Genomic DNA, 20739 nt, shown 5'->3' on the forward strand with positions numbered 1-20739 from the left:
CTAATTAGCAGGGGTAAGCAATAAGACTTAGCACAGTGATGCAGAAGACTATTCTCCTCACATGGAACTTGAGTCCAGATTCCCAAAGTCTGAAGGTGCTAGTGCACCTGTCATCTTATATTCCAGCAAGCACCACCTTGAGCATTGCTTCTTGGACCTTCATTCCGGTCTTGCTGTCTCTACCTACGATATCTGTGTAGATGAGCCTGCCCACGCAAGGGAAGACCACAAGCTCAACTACAGCTATAATATACGCCATACGCTTACATGCCCCCAGCAAGGAGGCGTCCCCGCGCACGCTTAATAATGATACCCATTCATTCCTCCAACGCCATCCAGAAGTATGCCATTGACGCTCGGATTCACGCCAGACATGTACAGACCATTTGGCGACTGGACGGCGGGAGGAGGCTGCTGAGTCGGCTTTGGTGGCTGCAAGCCTATCCTCTGCGTTTTCATCGGCAAGCCGTGCAGGTATGGGTGGAGTGGCAACCGTTCGCGGAAGTCAGATAGCTGTTCACCATGTTAACATCATGTTCAAACAAGGAGGAATTCATTCTCTGACCTTCACCCAAACAAGCGGCTGCATAGCCTCGAACTTTGGTTGCGTCTCCCGATCCAGCTGCAATGCCTGCTCGATCGACATGTTGAAAATGGCCAAATCGTCATCTCCCTGAATGAGCATCGTTCGCGCCACCTTCCAGAGACATAAGCGCTCCCGATCATTGACCTTTCGTTTCTCCCAGTGCGTGAAATGCTCCAGACCTAGATTCTTTGCAGCCAGTAGCGGCGCGGCTTGGAACCCAGGAAACCAATCCTCATCTGCTACATCGCCGTGGCAGTAAGGATCGATCTGCCGAGTTTTAACGGTGAAAAGCGGTAGGAACTTTTGCAAGAAGTCTGGACTTTTTGCTTCGGCACTATTCTGGTCGAGAAGTTTGGCGGATTTACAGAGGAGCCTCGGTAAGGCCTCCATTCGCCTCTGTTCGTTCTCACGGAGTATTCGCTGTCTGCGTTCTTCTGCTCGTCGTTGTTTTTCTTCGGCTTCTTTGCGCATCCGCTCTTGTCGCTCCTCCTCTTCTTTCTTGCGGGCAAGGGCTTCCTCATCCGCTTTCTTTTTGGCAGCTGCTTCCTCGGCGAGCTTCCTTTCTACAGCTATTCTCTCCTCCTCGGCTCTAAGCTGTGCTTCTTGTTCCGCCTTTACACGTTCCATCTCTTCTTGTTTGGCGAGCTGCTCAGCAGCCTCTTGTTCCTCCTTTATCCTCTTGATTCTATCGATCTCTTTCCGTTCTTCGGCTTCCCTATGCATTTTTTCCATCTCTTTTGACGTACGGGCTGTTTTAGCATCAACCCTACCAACGAAAGACTCGGGAGTATGTGTTCTCTGGATTGGATCATGTTGGCTTTGATGGAAAATATTGTCAACGTCTTCAAGAATCTTTGCTTCTTTCAAAGGGGTTTGCCCAATGTCCTGGCTCGACATCCTCTTCTTGATGGACCTTGACTCTTCTGGGCTGCTGTCGGAAAGTGCTCGACGAGAGCGTTTCTTCACCCTGGATATTTCGGAGGTTCGAGGGGTTTCTGCTGCGACACTGCTTCGCCGCCGTCTGGCTGAAATCTGGTCCTTCTCATGCTGCCCTGGAACATCATTTTCGTCACCAGAAGATTCTTTGGTAGGGTAACTGGTACTCTTCATATGCTCCCTTCTTGAGATGAGACGCCTTTTCTTGGGAACCTCTTCTTCTGAGTTCAGATTAGGGGCATCACTTCGACTTCGTCGGGTTTTGTGGGCTTTCTGGGGCGTCCTGCGATCGTGGTCGGATGACACAGCGATTGCATGATCTCCACGGTTATGATCACGAAGTTCTGATCGTTTTGCATCCATTGATCTACTGTCTTTGCGACTATAGGAATCGGTTTGGCTTCGGGGTGGACTTTTCGTCCGTTTGGAGAAAGGTGAGGATGAATCTCTTGCACGTCGACGCTCCACTTCTCGAGATTTCTGGGGCGAAGTATGCTTCGCGTGCTTCTTCACATAGCTCTCATATGCTGCCTTGAGGAGATCATACTCCTTTTTCCAATCATCGCCTCTGCGTTCCTCCGCGATTTCATAATAAGTGCGCCCTCTGAATTCTCGTGTAGGGTTGAAGCCATCCTGTTCGGTCAGTAGTTTGATGCTTTGGATGTTCCCCTCTCCAATTGCTGCCAGCATAGGAGTATTGTATCCTCCCCTTTGATCAGGTGACACAACCGGCTCTGGATCGGGGTCCGCATTACCCATGGCGATAAGTAGCTGTAACACTACATCGTGCCCTCCTTTGCAAGCAGCAATCAGCGCCTCTGGGGATGCTTTGTTCAAGATGTTCAGGATATTGACAACCCCTTCAGTATCGCCTTTGCCAGCAAGTTTGGTCAAGTTTTCTGGGGTATTTGCTTGCCACAAGAGATCATTTCTGGTTTGCTCTCGTGCTCTGCGCCGTGACAGTTGTAACGGAGGAGGACTCTTCGGACCATGAACCGGAGGTGAGTCGCGAGGACTTGCTGCGGAAGCTGCACGAGACGAGCCTTCCCTGACATGGGTGAGGGAGGCCTGATCTTCTGACTGCCTTCGATTGGCGTTCTTGTATCTGGCGTCGCCGAGCATTTCGCGTATTTTGTCATCAGCTTCATCAACGAGCTCTATAGGCTTTTCGCCCTTGGCATTGCCGAGCCGTGGATCAGCGCCGTGTTCAAGCAGCAACTTGACAACCTTGACGTGACCGTTCTCGACCGCATCAATCAGAGGCGTGTCCCTCTCAAGGTTTCTTGTGTTCACCTCGCAATGTTTTTCAAGTAGAAATTCCACAATCTCAACGTACCCTTGGAGCGCCGCGATTTGAAGAGGTGTATTGCCAGCATTATCTGCAATGTTCAAGTCCTGGGGCCTTTCTTCGTAAACTTGTTTCACCCGGTCCAGTTTGTCGTCCGTGCAAGCTTGAGCGAGAAACGTTCGTCCATGCCTGTCGCGCAGCTTCTTTGCCATCACTTTGGCAGGCGAAGTAGCGTCGAAGTCATTGGAGGTAAGTTTGTGCAGGTGAGGTCGATTTGGTACAGGAGAATTAGATGCCTCAGACGATCGATCAGAGGAATGATTGCGCCTGGTGTTCAAAGGGGCCGGTATTCGTCTTGTCTTGTGAGACGCTAGTGTTTGGATAGATTGTACAGAGGTGACTCGCTTGTGCTCTCTTCCGGGCCTTGGTGAAATTGATCGCTCCGTAGAATCTTGTTGTGGATAGGTGGCTGATCTCGTCTCTCTCCGCTCTGTGCCACCAGGGTCTGGACTATGTTTTCGGCGAGATGGTCGAATCTGATTTTCTTCAACCTCACTTTTCCATCGCTTCTGGGGCTTCAACCCGGTGGATCTCACGGCATTCTGCTTCTGATCTGCCTCCTTCGAGTCTTTGTCGGATGCGTCATGTCGTCGAGATGCTGATAATGTCGTGGGCGATGCATTTGGGTGGGAATAGGACGTTTCGGATTCGTTGGCAGATGGTGCATCCAGTATAGGGGAGGAGAGCGGTGAGCTACGCCGGCTAGAAGGTCGATGAAATACACCTTTGCTCTCATCATCCGATCGTTTTCGCTTCCGACTTTTGCTGTCGCTAGACTGCGAGCTTGTAGGCTCGATCTCACCTCCACTATCTCTCCCGTTTTCGCTGGTAGGTTGCAGTCTGGGCGCATTCTCCACTATCTTCAGTCTCCGTTTCTCTGGAGACTCAATTAGCGTTTCGGCTTCAGAGTCGCCATCTGATCCTGCATTGTCTGGGTTGCTCCTAACGATCTCAATGTTGTCGCTTTGTGTCTCTGGTGAAGCTGTTGCCATCTTGCCATGTGGAGACGGAGTATCGTTGGCTGGTGCCTCTTCTCTCGACAGCCTCGGCGCATTCTCTCTGGCCGGCGCATTGGATGCAGAGGATCCATTCACATCAATCATGACTCCATTGACGTCTCCAGCCCGAAGCTGAGAATCATCTTTGTCTGCCGTGGCTGATTGTCGACCTTCAAGGCCGGTCTTTTCTTGACAAGTAGTTGTTGCTGGCTCAGGGAATCGATGAGAGGCCAATCGTACTCATTGATTCAACCTCTGGGAGACGCAAGATGTATATGTTTAAACTCCTTTGCTCGACCGGTCGACTATGTAAGTTGTAGTTTGAGACGTTGCGACCGTTGGAAAGGCAACCTGAGGAGGGTGGGCAGTTCAGCTGCGGCTTTGGTTAGCGATTGGTCATTGTTGCATACCCTACAATATCCTTACTATGGCATAGTTAAAGGGGTTGTCCTAAGATTGGATTTCAATGGGTCACCACCGTCTAGCAAACAACGGCTCTACTCCAGTCAACTTCACCAATGCAGGAAGACGCTGGGCACAGCTAGGTGAACCTTTTGCTTACGCCGTTCGCGCGAGTGTGCATGAAGAGATGGTCTTGACTCTAAGGCTTTCGCTCGACCATTGATTTCGACTGACAACCGTGCTTTCATGGCAGCGCTCCCCTGCTCCTATAATCATTATGCAAGTGCTCCATATTCCTACAACTATGGATACAATCACTGCTCTACGAATTGGCTACGTGCTATCGGCTTTTGCAATCCTTGTCATCTATGCCATTCCCGCGCTTCGAGATCGTTTCCTCGTCTATGGAGCTCGAGATGCGCTGGCCGGTAACAACAGGCACCCACACAGGGAGCAGAATGTTCTGGAAAAGACTTTGGACTACTTTGCCTCGATGAAAGTTCCTCACAGCTGGTTCAAGCACTTCTACATGCTATCGGTGGCGTTGTCAATGGTGTGGTTGCAACAGCTTTACACTCGAGGGCCCATCTTGCAAAAGGTTGTGTCGGGCACCTCTACACATAGATCATCAATGTCCTTCAATCAACTAGTTCTTTGTTGGACACTGCTCACCATTCAAGGATCCCGTCGCCTGTATGAAAGTATGACACTCGAAAAACCGACCGTGTCCCAGATGTGGGTAGGGCACTATCTGCTGGGCCTGCTCCATTACATGGCGATGGGTCTAGCGATCTGGATCGAGGGCGGGCCAGCACTGATGTCAACAGATGAGCCTCTAGGGGATGCCATGGTTTCTGCTCCTTGTGTCACAACATTCATCTTTCTGCCCGTGTTCCTCCTCGCATCCGGCCTTCAACACGACGCTCATTTCTACCTCAGCTCGTTGCGGAAGTATACACTGCCCACGCACCCTGCTTTTCAGAGTATCGTCTCGCCTCACTACACAGCCGAGTGCGCCATTTATTTTTCCTTCATGTTCCTTGCTGCTCCTGGTGGTCAAGTGGTCAACAAGACACTGCTTGCGGCATTCGTCTTTGTGCTCATCGAGCTGGGTGTGAGTGCAGCCGTTACCAAAAGGTGGTATATGCAGAAATTTGGCGCATACCCAATTGAATACAAGTGGAAAATGATACCTGGGATATGGTAGAAGAGCAATACAAGCAGGTTGTTACTTTCCTCTCAGCGGTTGAGGCCCTGCAGTGTGCACCGCTACATTCCACAAATGCAAGACTTTCTTCGACCAGCATGTCATCATTCTTCTTTAGACTGAAATTTGGCAGATTCTCTCATCGGCTGCCCAGGATATTGTTCTTTGCTCTGCCTCCAACCCAAACCACTTTCTTCACATCGCGATATGTCAGGCTGACTCTCATTTTTCTGCTATTCCAACCTTGCCGGAACTGGTCCTTGCTTCCCAGCAAACCCCAATTTGAAACAGTCTCCTCACGCAAATCCTCATCAACCCAAGTTTCAGCGATACCGTGGAGCGTATCAGTATAACAGTCTGCCATGGTTACAAGCAAGCTTCCCGGCTCCTGTAAGACGCGCCAGTGTCTACGCTCGCTGCCGTCAACTTCGGAACCGGATTTGGAGTAGATGTCAAGCACTGTTGAGCTTCCTAGGCTGACCGTCGCTGTAACTGGATGATATGCGGGCCCGTCTTCGTGTGGCATTATACCTTGGCCTGGCAAATACTCATTGACAAGTACATGATTCGGTGTACCATGCGGGCTGTAATTGAAGATGCCTAGAGTTTGGAAGTTCGGAAGTATCTCATCTGTGAGGTACGCAGGAAGCGGAGCGGAAGATACAAGCGTATCCCGAGATTTACCTGTTAGCGGACTCGGAAGGGAGAGAAGACGTCGACGGGAGAGATTTGTCCATCTCGGGGATGGAGTGGCTAAGATGGTGCTGAGGAGCACATCGCATGTTGCAGGAGGGAGGAAGGCGGGAATGTAGTAAACAGAGGAAGGCAACCCGGGGATAAGATAGGATTGAAGCTCTAGAAGAGATGGAGACTGTGTTGCTGCCATATTCAGGGAGCACAAAGCCGTAGAAAATCCCAAGTTATACCCTACGTCAATCTCAATATCTAACGACCAGTTATCATAGTGAGACCGGGATCGATATGTAGAGTTATCATTGCCGAACTTGTATGAGTCTGGCAAGGGATGTCCTGGCAGACTGACTATGTCACAACTGCACTATAGGTGTGTCGCAGGTGAGACTGATTCATATATTTCTCGACATTTAGAGTGTCTCTTGATAGTGAACTGCGGAAATTGCTGGCTTAAACTGCCAAGCAATTCTTGACCTTGAACTCCCCTGAGGCGATATTTGGATAATAGTCTCGCGGTGTTGAACTCTTCCCACTTAACTCGGACTTGTCACCTTCTTCCAAACAACAATACCCGGACGCATCAAATGCTGCTGCGGTTTCTAAAACGAACGAGAGAAGCTCCTACCGCGTCGTCCTAGCTCTACGACTGTTGTGTTGCGACCGCTCAGACATCACGGAGATGCGCAATCGACAACATTCTGGGCCCTGGCCATGACTGAGATAAGGAGACATCCAGATGAAGAGCGAAAACAGGATGAGATTCCGAAGGTCTGTCAGTATCTTAGGTCTGATATTCCTCATTGGAGCCACGGTTCTCTTCTTGAAAAGGTCAAATCCATTGGTCGACCTAACAGTCCCGAACCCTCTTACACACGATAGTGATGCGCCAAATCTTCCTATCAGCACACAATCACATCCCATTGCTCGGCTGATCTCCCAGGCCGAGATTTCTTTCAAGACCATTCAAACGCGCCAGTCAACTTCTCTAAAGGATGCTGTCGCAGAATACCGTCGCAGGTACAGGGCTCCACCGCCGCCAAATTTTGACAAATGGTATAACTACGCGAAGAAAAGGGGCGTCCAGATAATTGACGAATATGACACGATTTACCATTCGCTTCTACCATTCTGGGCGCTTGAGCCTGCGGTGCTGCGGAACAGGACAAGAGAGGCGATTGGCTTTGATAATGCTATGATCGCAGTCATGATTCGGGATGGAAAAGTCACAAAGATCGAAGGTGGTGGGGACCGTGCAGAGTGGCACAGAAACGCTACGAGAGACATGCTGCAAGGTTTTGTCCATTATCTCCCTGATATGGACTTGGCTTTCAATGTGCACGATGAACCCCGTGTGGTCCTGCAGCATGACGATTTGACCCGTTATGTTCGAATTGCCACGAACGTGAACATACCTCTTGCTTACAATAACGCTCAATTATCAAACAGATGGTCAAGCCGTCCAGCCGATCTGGGTGATGGCACCCGCATCGAGGAGTACAAAACTACCCGCTTCAACCGGTTCGCGCACCAACCTACCTGGACTACTTCGCGTCTCTCCTGCCCTCCTGAAAGCGCGGCTAGATCTCTCTCAGAATCGGTGGAAGATAACTTTACAACATACACGTCGTCTCCATTGGGTTTCGTCGAGAACACCACTGCCTTCTCGGACATTTGCAATTCTCCAAGTTTACAACGTACATTTGGCTTCTTTGATCGTCCAAACGCATTCGACGTGACCCATGATCTCTTCCCCATCTTCTCGCAATCGAAGATTTCAAGTTTTCAAGACATCATCTACCCGAGCCCCTGGTACTGGGCTGGTCGAGTAGTATACGATCATTGGAAAGATTATGGCTGGAGCCGAAAGAACGGCACCTTGTATTGGCGCGGGACCACAACCGGAGGGTTTTCAAGGGACGGAGGTTGGAGACGACAGCACCGACAGCGATTCGTACAAAAGGTCAACGCCCTGGATATGGCTTTGAGACTAGAGCACAATGGTAGTCTGGACTCGGAAGGAGCATGGTTCCAAAAAAAGATGTTGAGACAAGATATGAAGGACAAATTCGATGTCCACTTTACAGGAATAGGGCAGTGCGACCCTGGAGACTGCGCAGCGCAAAAAGAATATTTTGAGCTGGCGCCACCTGTCGAGATGAACGATGCCTACAAGTACAAATACCTTCTCGACATCGACGGCAATGCTTTTTCGGGCCGGTACTATGCATTCCTGCTCAGCAAGAGTCTGGTCTACAAGCTCGCCATCTTCCGCGAATGGCATGATGAGTGGCTGAAGGCTTGGGTGCACTACATACCCTTATCATGGAAAGGGGATGAGTATGTGGAGAGTGTCCGATACTTTGACCAGGAAGAAATTGGGAAGACACAGGCGAAAAAAGTTGCGGAGCAGGGGCGAGATTGGGCGGGGAAGGTGTTGAGGAATGAGGATCTGGAAGTCTGGTATTTTCGGTTGCTGTTGGAGTATGGCCGATTGGTTGACGATGATCGATACAATATCGGCTATACCATGTAGCCTTTTCATTATGTACATAACGTGTGCGAAGAGTATGAGAGCGAGGGCATCAGGGTACTGGAATACTGAAATTAGTATCTGGCGAATAATACTAGAATATGGCATGGAAGACACTCAGGATTGAAACCATAGCTTAAGTAACCGTATGTTTTTGAATTATCTTGGAGTACATGAGATGAAAGGCACTAGATCAACGAAACTGTTGTCGAGAACATGTATAATTTTTCGAATAACTTTTGAGATATAAGATGAAAAGCCAGATAATGGAGGCTGCCTTTTCAGAAAGGTAATGAATTAGCACAGTCTCAATATTTTGGGCTCATGCCTTGTAAAGCGGTGTAGGAAAGAATGACAGAAGCACACGTAGTCAGAAAGGAAGAAAGGAAGAAGGCATGCCACGAATCAACAGATGCATTGATACCAAACCAATCCTGGGAATGCACCGGTATGACAGAAGACCTGATCTCGTATATGAGGAGAGGTCAGCATCTCTGTAGGCTGTGCAGGAGACCGCCTTGTCCACATCCACCTTTCTGGCGTAAAATGACCCGATTTATCATTGGCTCACTTGACGCTACTAATGTGGCTTAAAAAGGTTATGGTCACATTGTGAGCTTGTTGTTGGTGGAGAGAATAAGCTTATATCTGACGCGCGGCTACCAGCCAATAGTAAATCGGGTCATTTTACGTCAGAAAGGTAGATATGATAAGAATCGCTGCAGGAAGATCCGTGCTGACATGCTCCACATGATGTAGGGCCATAACGGCTGTCAAGGCTGTCCCCGCCGTCCATCTGCTTATCTGATGTCTTGGCCCCTGCGATCTCGTCTCCTTCAGGTCTTCTTGTTCTGCCATCACCGTACAATGTCAGGATATGGGGATAGGAGCGTACCAACAGGTAACTGTTAAATGTGGAAGATACATGTTATACCATCAACATGACTTGAAGGTCTGTCTGTCCGGGTAGAGGGTTGGGCGCATAGACTCTAGCCTCTTCGCATACTTAGGTTTTGAATCACACCCTCTTTCTGTTGTTCTGAATTGGGCCAAGGAGGCTGCGGAAAAGACTGCCATTATTGACTTGGCAGGCATATGTGGAAATTGCATAGCCCTGCGGCTCAACTACTCAGCCTCCAACAATTGAGGGCATTAATTGGTGCCAATGGGTGGGGCCAACAATGGGCCCCCAATGCTATGAAGTATATAGAGTCTACAGGTTTTCTTTCTCGTTCCGTTCGCTCTGTCGCAATTATACCCTTTATGGATCTTTTTTTATTACTGTGGTTCTGATCAGCAGCAATGTTATGGTGAGGCCTTTTCGACGGCATCGTCGATCGTTGCCTTGCCGCTCGTTGCCTTGCCGGTTATTGTCACGTGTCCCTCCTGCCGGTGTCGGTGGGCTGGTATAGTCCAGCAGTAGGTGTTTGGAGTTCACGGTGGGCGGACCAACCGGACCAAGCAGCCACACATATGTACCGTTAGTACCAGTCTTCGAGGTTACGCAGCTTGGCTGAGCTTCACAAATCTATCTCACCAATTATGAACCTTATCCACCGACAAGACCGTCCTGGGACTGAAGTCCTTCGTCCTGAAGATGCACACTACTGCAAACAGGGATGCTCCAGCACAACCCGCGGATATGAACGACGACTCACGATTGCCGAATGAGATGTATCATTTAGGTCAAGGGGATGCAGGCAAACACTAGTGAATCGAGGCCGTCCTCACTCTGGCTCGGCTTGCTTGTCGGGTGTGCAGCTCAGTCCTACTCGTCAACACCCAACTATGATCCAATTGCGGATGCGTTGACGTTTCCTTGTTAGTTCTGTCTATACGAATGGGAGCCTCAACATGCTTCCGAGCTCAGCATGCTGCCAAGCTCAGCATGCTTCCAAGCTCAACATGCTTCCAAGCTCAGTCCTGTCAGTCCCACTGCTTGTCCTGCGTCAGTCGTTCTCTGTTTCTTCTGTCCTCCTTGATTGTATTTTTATCTTAGATCGCGGCTGGATCTTTACTTCCTGCAACTTCAGTTCCTCCCTTGAACTTTTCTAAATAATGTGTCTTCACCCTCATAATCGCACGTTGAAAGACTGTGGACCGGCTCATCCACAACCCAATGAGAGCGCAGATGCTGCCGGCCTTTTGCCGATTTCGAGCAGCCAACACCACGCCTTCATCACACAGAACTGCTTAGGGGTTCAACGGTCCACTCTGTCAAACCACCCTCTTTGCCAACCGTGCTGCACACAATTGGCCATTGTGACATGCTGTTGTTTCTTCAAACGCTCCATTGTCTGCGAAGAAAAAAGGTATCTGAGCTTGCCATCCGTTGAGAGGTGTGAATTGGAACATACATCGCGCTCTCAACAACTCTACCATGAATTTGATTGCCCAGTGCAGCGCCTAGCACCGTCTCCTACAGGCCAAACAGTCTTTCCCTCTTGGTCTTCGGGGCCACATATCTCGGCCGATGCTGGCACTTGTAAGCGTCACTGCTGTACACGTCCACACCTCGGCAAACGAATGTTCGGAGCAGCTCGTCGAACACTAGCTAGGTTGGGTTTAAGACAGAGACGCAGCGTTCATTCGTGGCCGGCAAGCACCGCAATTACGGAATATTCTAGCCAGTCTTCTACCGAAGAATTCGATATGCCTGACCCCATATCGGGAATAGAAATTGCAGGAGAACAAAGATATGAGGTTGACTCCACGATGACGGAGATCAGTCACGCTCTACAAGAGCTCCCTGCTGAGCTTTCAAATGAAATACATATGCCGCATGAACCATTTTCAACCTTGGAGTCGAGTGTCCCTACTACTGACCTATCGCCTCACTACACTCCCTACAGAAGTCCAGCGCTATTTTCACCTCTGTCCCCGACATCCATCTCTCCATTGAACACTTCTTCTTCTGTTGCTCACTGTTCGACATCAGCGAGCCAGCCACAAGACCCATCCAATCAGACAAGCGACGGGTATGTCCATGAGTTAGGGAACGAAATGGATGGTGCAGACTACATTCAACTGGTCTCCAGCAACTTGGGACACGGACCTGCCTCAGAGGCTGCAGATGAAGATCCAAATCTTCCAACTTGGGAGACGAGCACTTTCGGAGGACGAACTGATTTTTGCGGATCACCTCTGGATCTCAGAAAGACTGGATTACAGGGAAGTCTCTGCGCTGCTCCCATTGGATCGTTCGCTGAATCTCGTGCCCCTGCCAGTGGGCAGACCTCTTGCTCGTCCGATGATTACACCCTGGAATCACCTGTGGGCTTGTCTCTTCACAGACAACGCTGCCGTGGGATCTTGAAATTTCAGGCCCAGGACCTTGGACTTTCCAGTCCATCAAACCAATATAGTGTGTCACCTGAAAGTAGCAGCAGCGACAGAAGCGCCTCAATCCATGACTGCCTTTGTTTGCAAGAACTCACCCCACCTCGTGGTCCGTCTCCATCAGAGCTCTTAGGGATTCTCCAAGTTGGATCTGGAAAACTCGAAGGATGGATGCCTTTCGGCCTTCTTGAGCGTATGGGAGTCGTGTTTCAGTCTATCACCGAGCAATCATTAGGCAAACTCAGCGAGGTCAAAGCACCTGAGCTCCACTTCGTGCTGGGGCCAGTTTACAGGAGCTGGCCTACTCTAGAGACTGGCTTGTCTGCACTATATTTGTTGGTCATCGGCAAGGTTCCACATAGGCTCAAGGAAGTCCTATCGCTACTGTTCGTGGCTTATTCTATTGTAATAATGCTCGTTGATGAGCACAGCCAGGCACAATTTGCTGAAGCATTACTTCTGGACGACGTTGAATGGACGAATGCCATCGCTTGCCATGAGGAGCGGGCTGCCTTCAAAATGCTCCTCCAGTACAGGTGTCTACCGGGACTCATCAGCGCTGTCTGCGCTCAGGCCTATGGATCGTCGAGTGGTGGTTGGAGATCTTTTCATCCTACAAGAACTCCATTCGAGCGAGCGTCTATTCCCTTCGAAGGACGGCTTTGTGGTGAGAATGAAAGTGGGTTCAGGCTACGCACTGGTTTGAATGCGCGAATTTGCCAGTGGTATATTGATTGTGAGTTTAGATTGTGGTTCTCCATAAATGCAGCGTTGACCTGAATCCAGATTGCTATAAGACAGACTCTCTCTGTCGCCTTCGTGATCCCTGTTCAACTGCTTCTTACTCCGTAGGAGCACCTCCTTCTTCCGAGGAATCGGTTCGTTGTGACTTGATCAGGCCATGCATGGAGAACTCATCCTCTAACACTTGCGATCAAGCACTTGAAATCCTTGAACGCAATCTTCGCAATGGCCAAATCTCTACGTTTTATGAAGATGCACAAATTGTGATTAGAGAGATGAGCAATTTGGAGCCAGGACGGGCCCTTGGTGTTTTGGTTTGCCGATGCCGAGGTGCACAGGCTATGTATAACTCTCACAAGGTGTGCTGGTTCCGCGATTGGATTCGACGAGCTCCCAGTCGAGACATAGAGGCTTTACATCGGCCTCTTGCACACGCTGATACCCCCAGCCTACATGAACTGAGTGGCCTTTCTTATGCATCGTCACAAGCGGTGGGCACCATCGCTGCTGCCAGTACTCCGCCAGCCACCTCGCCAACTAGGAAAAGGAAGCATGAAGCATCAGAAGCCAGCAAATGTCCTTATTGCGAGCAGACTTTCTCTGGTGCTGAGTGTGACCAGAAATCCAATCTTAAGCGCCATATTAGGCACAAGCACCGTCATGCTGGGCAAGCTGCTCTGTATGTCTGTTCCAAATGTGGTAGAGACTTTGGTCGAAGTGATTACTTGTCAGGGCATAAGAGGAAGTGTTCATAATCTCCACTACTAGTATTTTCTCAAACAGAGTTCTAGTGATTCTTTTCCAGTCAATACCGCCCATCATCTGTAATTCTACATATGTATTGAGATGGAGGACATCATAGGCTTGAAGTCAGGGTTCAGCAAAAAGGTGACATTTCTAAATCCTCACCGAAAATGGGCGGTGGAAGGCACCCTAGGATCGCCATTAGATGCTTGGGAAAACTGGAATATTTCTGGTTCATTGCTGAAAGTATGAGATGGGGCGCACCAGGGATAGGAAAATAGTTTTTCCAGAAACTTATTTGAAACGCGGAAAATAGGGCGCGAGGCCTACCAGGGATTTGAAAATGGTTTTTGTAACTTTTTTGAAATCTTGTTGAAAGTATTACAAAGTGTGCACCAGTAATCTGAAAATGGTTTTTATTACATTTCTAGAATCATGCTGAAAGTATAACAAGGCGTGCACCAGTAATCTAAAAATGAGTTTCAGAAATTTCTTAAAAATGTGCGGAAAATGTGACAAGGTGTACACCAGAGACCTAAAAATGAGTTTCAGAAATTTCTTGAAAATGTGCTGAAAATGTAACAAGGTGTACACCAGAGACCTAGAAATGATTTCCAGATTTTTTCTAAAATTGTGCTGAAAATGTGATAAAGCGTGCACTAGGAATCTGGAAATAGGTTTCAGATTTTTCGTGAAATTATGCTGAAAATGTGAAAAAGAGTGCACCAGTAATCCGAAAAAGTTTTTCAAAAATTTGTCGGAAACATACTAAAGAGTGAGAAGGAGTGCACCATGAATATGAAATCAATTTTGAAAAACTTTCTGAAATTGTGCTGAAAATATGAGAAGGGGAGCTCCAGTGTACCTAAATATTTTGTAGTGAAAATGTTGCCAAGAAAATCTGTGACACTTTATGCCAAGAGATTTTTCGTGCTAAATCTACTTTGGGACTAGTGCAGGCGGCAGCCGGGTATATCCGTCTGCCGAAATAACCGGCTCCAGCCGATTGGCTCATCACACCACGCTATGGCATCTTTGTAAGGTTCCCTGTTTGAGCGACAGCTGCTGTGCCATGTTGTGACTGACCTCACTACAGCGGACTATACAACCCTTATGGAGATCGTGGCTTTGGCGGTGGGCGCGAAGATGGCAGACGCGCTCTGCCTGGAACTGCCAGAGCTGTTGTTGTAGTAGGAATTCCTACTGCAACTGCTCCGACAGCAGCAGCAGCAACTACAACAACAGCAGCAGCAGCAGCAGCAACAACAACAACAGCAGCAGCACCAACCACCACCACCACCACCACCACCTCCTCAGCCGCCCCTGTGCCTGCGCCTGTGCCTGTGCCTGTGCCTGCGCCTGTGCCTGCTCCTGTTGTTTCCCCATTTCCTATTCCTGCGACTGGGCCTGCTACTTTCCTTGCTCCTCTCCTTGGGCCTGCGCCAGCAGGACGTTTGGCTCGTTCTCGAAATCAAGAGACTCCAAATCCAGCGCGTCCAACATCTACTTTAGCTGCGCGACCCCGACCCCGACCTCAACCTCGACCTCAACCTCAACCTCAACCCCAACCCCAACCTCAACCTCAACCTCAAGCCTCCTCCTCCTCTGCTGCTGCGCCGACAGCTCCTACAACCGGCCGATACCCACATCCTGCCCTCATAACCCACAATCTCGAGCCATGGACGTTCCGCATTGCCGCTGTGAACAACATCAAATTGACCCAGGTCGTCCGCTACCGTGGTCTGCGCGTCGACGACGAGTTGTGGTGGAACACAGGGACGCATAGGCAGGGCGTAAGAGTGGTCCACATCGCACAAGGCGGCCACATCTACCTCCAGGTCCTCGACCACTTGGGCCGGACCGGTCACCGCTTTGTCCAGGTCGACGGGACACCTTACTTTACAGACCCAGAGAATATCATACGAGCTCTGGCGACTTACGGACGACCTGCTACCTTGCCGCTGCCGCCATATGCTGGCACAGGGCTTACGCCATGGAATGCTTTGGAGGTGTTTCGCGGGGGACGTCGCGTGGGGACACTGAACGAGGTCCGAGAAGACCTGCGTGTGCGAGGAAGCCAGCAGCCGGTTCCGCGAGGAATGCGGAGGGGAAGGAGAGGGGGAGCGGGAGGAGGGAGAAGAAGGAGAACTGCTGCGCCTGCGCCTGCCCCTGCGACTGCGGAAGAGGCCGAGGAGGATGAGATGGAGGTGGATTCGGATTCATCTGGGGATACAATCCCATACCTGGGCGAGTAATTGCTAATTAGCAATTCCTGTTTTAAGTAAGATAGTCTCCAAGAAGCAATCGACTATCATAAGGGCCACACAGCACCACTTGGTGATCGCCCGTGCGTGAAGAATTCCTTTCCCTTCCCATTTACCCTTATACATTGATCATGCCATCCGTCCCGCCCGCATATGACCATCTGTCACAGCATATGACCATCTGTGGCATGTATAATACTATATAGCGACCGCCCGTGCTCGGAAGTTTCTTTTCTTCTGATCAGCTTTGGATTTCAAGGTCCCATAGTGTATAGGCTGTTCCATGCCCACAGCACCTTCTGGCGGCCGCTGATCCTAGAAACTGTGGTATATGGATTACTTCCTTGAAATGAACATTCATGATTCATGAAAGAAGAAACCATATATCTGGCGGCCGTCCTTACTCGGATGTGGTTTCATGATTCATTCCTGATTCCTCACATGCTGTTCACCATATCCCTTTGCGCAGATCTCAATCCTTAATGAGATGGAATGGGATGAGCCATCTAGTTTGCTAGACACTACCACCTGGCGGCCGTCCATAGTCAGAGATGGTTTTATGATCCATTTCTGATTCCTCATGTGCTGTACACTATATCCTTTTGCGCAGATCTCAATCCTTAACGAGATGGAACAGGATGAGCCATCTAGTCTACCAGACACTACCTCCAGGTGCGCACCCGTGCCCGGAACATGCGGTTTCAAATTAATAAGATTGAGGATATAATCTGCCCCCTAGGCGGCCGCCCGTGGTTTGCAAAAGCTTTGTTCAGGTTTTCACAAGATAAAATCCAAAAATCACAGTAACAAGAAGAAAATCAACCAGCGCCCAGCAACGCCATACGCCCCCTCCAAACAATCCCGAGAGACCGAAATCACGATGAAAATGCCCATCTCAACCTGCCCACCAGATGTCCGTCCAATCAAGCCTTCTTCCCCTCCGCCATCGGAATGCCACAGCGAGCCAAACACTCCTCCACCCCCCTCGCAAACGGCACGGGGATCCTGTCCTTGAACGTCAAGAAATTCTCCCCATCAATCGCCTCAGGAAACCCGAGCGTCGCCTGCACGACATCGGGGCTCAGTCCAAAGAAATTCTGCGCCACGCTGCTCGCGCCAGGGTCGTCGCTGTTCAACCCGGCCACAAACACCGCATCCTCACACTGGCTGTTGACCTGGAAATGAATGCTCCCGACGGGGAACACCGTGCCCTGATAGCGTGTCAGGGTGGTGTTGATCTGCGTCGGCAGGCCGTTCTCGAGGATGAAGCCGGTCTCGATCTGCCCCGCGACGACGGTGAGGAACTCGGTGGCGCGCGGGTGGGTGTGCGCGGTGTTGATGCTGCAGGGGCTCATGAAGCCGACGGCGGAGGAGATGGAAAGGTCGATCAGCGGCGCGAAGTTCTTGCGGGTCGCTAGGATGACGCCGCCGCCCGGGGAGCGGAAGGGGGCGTTGGCGCTGGGGTTGAAGTCGAATTTTAGCGGGGCGGCTTTTGGGTCGGTTTTGAGGAGTTCGCTGAAGCGGTCGACGGTTGTGGGTTGTTGGGCTAGGGTTTTGAGGAGGTCGGGGGAGAGGGTCGGGTTCGGGGTGGGTGGGCTGGTTGAGGCAGTTGTGGAAGAGGAGGAAGATGAGTCATGCCGGGGTTGTAGGAGGAGCGGAGAGGCGGAGACGGTGCTTGCTGCACAAAGCGCTGTGAGGAGGAGTGATGTATACATTATGATTATTCGGTTTGAGTAAATGGAATAGGAAGCTCAAAGATATCTGACTTGAAACGAAAATGCGGCTGGCTGTCCGTGGAAGGAGAGTGCAATAACGTGAAAAGGAAATATGCGCACACACAGAGTAAGCGAAATCTCGATCGAAGAACTTATTGCTTGTTGAATGGAATGAAAGAAACGATTGTCATGGGCAATCCATAGCTGCTATATAGACAATCCAGCCCACTCTTTGTGATTTGGGATGTGTGGTAGCAAAGCATAAAGGACCAACATTATTGCCATCCCCATCTATTCCCACCGAGGCTGTGGGAGATGCCACCCACTAGCGCTTATTGTGCTCGACAATACTCCGGACTGTCAAATCCTGCGGACAAACGACTTCCGGCATGAATTGGATGATAGTAGCAGTTAGTAACCCAAATCACGCAGTATGTGTGGCGCTTAGCGCCTGGCGTCAAAATCCTTGGCTTAGCGAGCTAGCCTAATTTTGTCCTCATGACTCAGGCCACCAGGCCACGCGCCTTGTTCGTTTATAATGCGGCTTGGTCACCTCGTTCTCGGTTCCCCAGTTCCCTTTGTTCCGTGAGCTGAATGGCCTGAATGGAAACGCTTGTTGTTGTTCGTTGTTCCTGAAAGAGCTTGGGTGCTAATCCGTTACGATTCTTTTCCTGTTCATTGCTCACCTCCTTTGCATGGCCTGGGTAAGCCTTTAGAGAGTTGCAACGTACATGACTGGTACCTTGTTTGGTCGCCAATCTGTGCATCCAATTGGGACGGAGGGGACGCGGACGCTTAGACTTTGTTATTATAGCCTAGCTTAGTGAGCTGTAACTATTAAAATCACGTCTTTGAAAAGAACCTATACATTTAATCATATTATCATATAAATCCAATTAAGTCCGATTTCATCAGAGAGAAATACCCTGTCGAACTTGCTGACTAATCGACGGATCAGTGTTGAAATAGCAAGTTGTTCTATCTAAATCAGCGCGCAGAGTGCGCATTTATACGTACAGATGCTGCGTAACGTGAAACGCAGATACCAAAAATACATGCGGATCTTATACGAAATGCGTATCAGATCTGTTACAAAACGTATATAAAACGCATAGTCAAACAGCGCTCAAACAGTTCAACATACCCCCATAGGGAATTTATCACCCTATCTGATACTTTGCACAGAGATTTTTACCAAGTTCAGCATATTCGTTCATCAAATTTGCTAAAGGGGCGTGCATCGTAGCCAATGGAAGTGTGAAGTGCTGTATTTGTAACAAGCTGATTCTAATTGGCCACAAACTGACCACTTCTATGCCTCCTGTCATACTGTACTAGTAGTAGGATCGACCACGTGGCTTTGTCAGACAAGGGCTAATCAATTTGAGGGGCGGCGGTCCTTTAGTTCCAAACACCCAGCTACGGAGTACAGCTCAGCTTGGTTGGCGGTGCTCATGCTAGCTGGCCGGATGTTTAAGGACCCGACCGATCCTGGAGATCTGAATATGAATGAATGACTTGCCGCCGCGCTTTACTGATTACACATGACTTTGTCCAGCTATCGCCAGGAAGTAGACGATCCTGCAGCTACCAAACACCAGGAAAAGAAAGCATGCCGCGAGACCTTGCTGCGCGCGTCGTCCTTGAGCAGGGATGTGCTGAGCAGCAACATGAGGAGCCTGGCTGAAATCTACCCTGCTGCCCTCTCCAGTTTGTCATCACTCGCCACCATCCTTCGAGTTGTTGCGGTCTTCACCATCTTCCGAATCTGTATCGCTGGGAACATTCTCATCGCTCTCCTCGTCCGCCTCCTTGTCGTCCTTTCGATGCGGACCTCTCTTACACCCCCCTCTATGCCCTGCCCTCCCACAGCACGTCCATTGAAAACTCTGCGGAATTCCATCCTTTAGACCAATGAAGCTTATATGCAAGCCCTCGTGGAACGGATCCCAAATATCGGGATCCTCGCCTGTATCCCCCTCTCCTACACGTTCCGGTGAGTTAATGAGCCCAGAGATCACGATACAAGGTTGAATCGTAGACTGACCTGGATGATATCGACAATCCTTCCCATCATTCAATGCGAGTTCGAAGTCACCGTCGCATTGTACGCATATGGCGTACTGACCTTTCGTCCGCTTGCTGCTATTGCTTGCTTCAACGTTCTCATCCGCTGCAGAGTGCTTGCGCTTCGATGTTGGGTTGTCATTTTCCTCGGGGGCAAGAAGGAGCTGACTGATATGTTTTTCTGCGCTATCGGAAATGAGGCATAGATTCTTGATGATACCTCGTAAGCGATCAGCCGGCACAGTGTCAAGCGCGGCGTCGAGTGCTTGGTTTTTCTGTACGAGGCCACCTTCAGCGCTGGTGGGATTGGACGGCATGGGTGCAGTAGGGCGATCAGTAGCTGTTTGCTCTTGGAGCATGAGCTCATCCGATTTCGCCATTATTTTGCCTGTCGTGCAGCTATACAATGAATGCTTGATGCAAGCTTGATCGTCTCAATGCGTGTCCTGTATCATAAAGAGAATGTTGCAAAACTGATGTGCTAAGTAGTCTGGGTTCCTCGTAGGTAGGTAAAAGGTGATGACTGCCTACAGTACCAAAAACGCTCAGCCTAGGTTAGTCACTTTCCTAATTGCGTAATCGATACAACGCCCCGTTTTCCTGTGTCAAAATACATGACAATAGCAACAGGAGTTAACACCTGCTGGCGGACGCAGACATCATAGCACCACCGGACATGGATGATCTGACAAATGATCCAGCCAAGCGGATGCCCGACCCTTTTGACATCAAGCATCCACTTCTTCGTGTTGCGCTCAAGCACATAGCACTGCCCCACTTAGTACAGGTAGTTGAGCTGATATGTCTTGCTTCAGACACCAAGGAGCAACTGTTCGACGAGTATCATCTCGCCTCTACATTGCCGTTCCCGAAAGGAAAGAAGCGTTCTTGCCCCAGCCACATGACAGGGAAGGAAATAAATGGCTTGAAGCGGAGCAAACTACATTACATCAAATGTGCCCGCTGTGAAGAAAATTTTGTTGTGGAGCATAATCACAAGGAGACTAGGTGGCATCCTGGTAAACCTCACGCATCCATGACCCTTGCTTTGGCCATAGGTAGGGATCCCCTATTTCTGATATTGTGAAACCTGCAGGTAAGCGTGAAATAGATGACGCTTGGCCGTGTGGGACTGAACATCATGAGATTTATTGGGAGCATGATTA

The 20739-nt window shown here is 49.8% G+C and overlaps 7 protein-coding genes across 7 annotated transcripts; 3 read left to right on the forward strand and 4 right to left on the reverse strand.

Moving 5' to 3' along the window:
• Nucleotides 1-300: 300 nt before the first annotated feature.
• On the reverse strand, nt 301-3973 carry EPUS_07453 (uncharacterized protein; the record flags this gene model as incomplete). The annotated part of the gene is made up of 2 exons (XM_007804177.1): nt 301-513; nt 566-3973. The coding sequence occupies 2 exons, from the start codon at nt 3971-3973 to the stop codon at nt 301-303; spliced, it is 3621 nt and encodes a 1206-aa protein (XP_007802368.1).
• Nucleotides 3974-4574: 601 nt separating this feature from the next.
• On the forward strand, nt 4575-5477 carry EPUS_07454 (uncharacterized protein; the record flags this gene model as incomplete). Its single annotated transcript, XM_007804178.1, has 1 exon — nt 4575-5477. The coding sequence occupies one exon, from the start codon at nt 4575-4577 to the stop codon at nt 5475-5477; it is 903 nt and encodes a 300-aa protein (XP_007802369.1).
• A 139-nt stretch (nt 5478-5616) lies between these two features.
• EPUS_07455 (uncharacterized protein) lies at nt 5617-6363 on the reverse strand (the record flags this gene model as incomplete). The annotated part of the gene is made up of 1 exon (XM_007804179.1): nt 5617-6363. One exon carries the CDS (start codon nt 6361-6363, stop codon nt 5617-5619), a length of 747 nt encoding a protein of 248 aa, XP_007802370.1.
• Nucleotides 6364-6924: 561 nt separating this feature from the next.
• On the forward strand, nt 6925-8703 carry EPUS_07456 (uncharacterized protein; the record flags this gene model as incomplete). The annotated part of the gene is made up of 1 exon (XM_007804180.1): nt 6925-8703. One exon carries the CDS (start codon nt 6925-6927, stop codon nt 8701-8703), a length of 1779 nt encoding a protein of 592 aa, XP_007802371.1.
• Nucleotides 8704-11352: 2649 nt separating this feature from the next.
• EPUS_07457 (uncharacterized protein) lies at nt 11353-15782 on the forward strand (the record flags this gene model as incomplete). Its single annotated transcript, XM_007804181.1, has 3 exons — nt 11353-12775; nt 12826-13462; nt 14624-15782. The coding sequence occupies 3 exons, from the start codon at nt 11353-11355 to the stop codon at nt 15780-15782; spliced, it is 3219 nt and encodes a 1072-aa protein (XP_007802372.1).
• Nucleotides 15783-16714: 932 nt separating this feature from the next.
• EPUS_07458 (uncharacterized protein) lies at nt 16715-17506 on the reverse strand (the record flags this gene model as incomplete). The annotated part of the gene is made up of 1 exon (XM_007804182.1): nt 16715-17506. The coding sequence occupies one exon, from the start codon at nt 17504-17506 to the stop codon at nt 16715-16717; it is 792 nt and encodes a 263-aa protein (XP_007802373.1).
• Nucleotides 17507-19224: 1718 nt separating this feature from the next.
• EPUS_07459 (uncharacterized protein) lies at nt 19225-19953 on the reverse strand (the record flags this gene model as incomplete). Its single annotated transcript, XM_007804183.1, has 1 exon — nt 19225-19953. The coding sequence occupies one exon, from the start codon at nt 19951-19953 to the stop codon at nt 19225-19227; it is 729 nt and encodes a 242-aa protein (XP_007802374.1).
• Between the last annotated feature and the right edge of the window lie 786 nt (nt 19954-20739).

Source organism: Endocarpon pusillum, assembly GCF_000464535.1.
Source record: "Endocarpon pusillum Z07020 unplaced genomic scaffold scaffold300, whole genome shotgun sequence".
Taxonomy (NCBI): domain Eukaryota; kingdom Fungi; phylum Ascomycota; class Eurotiomycetes; order Verrucariales; family Verrucariaceae; genus Endocarpon; species Endocarpon pusillum.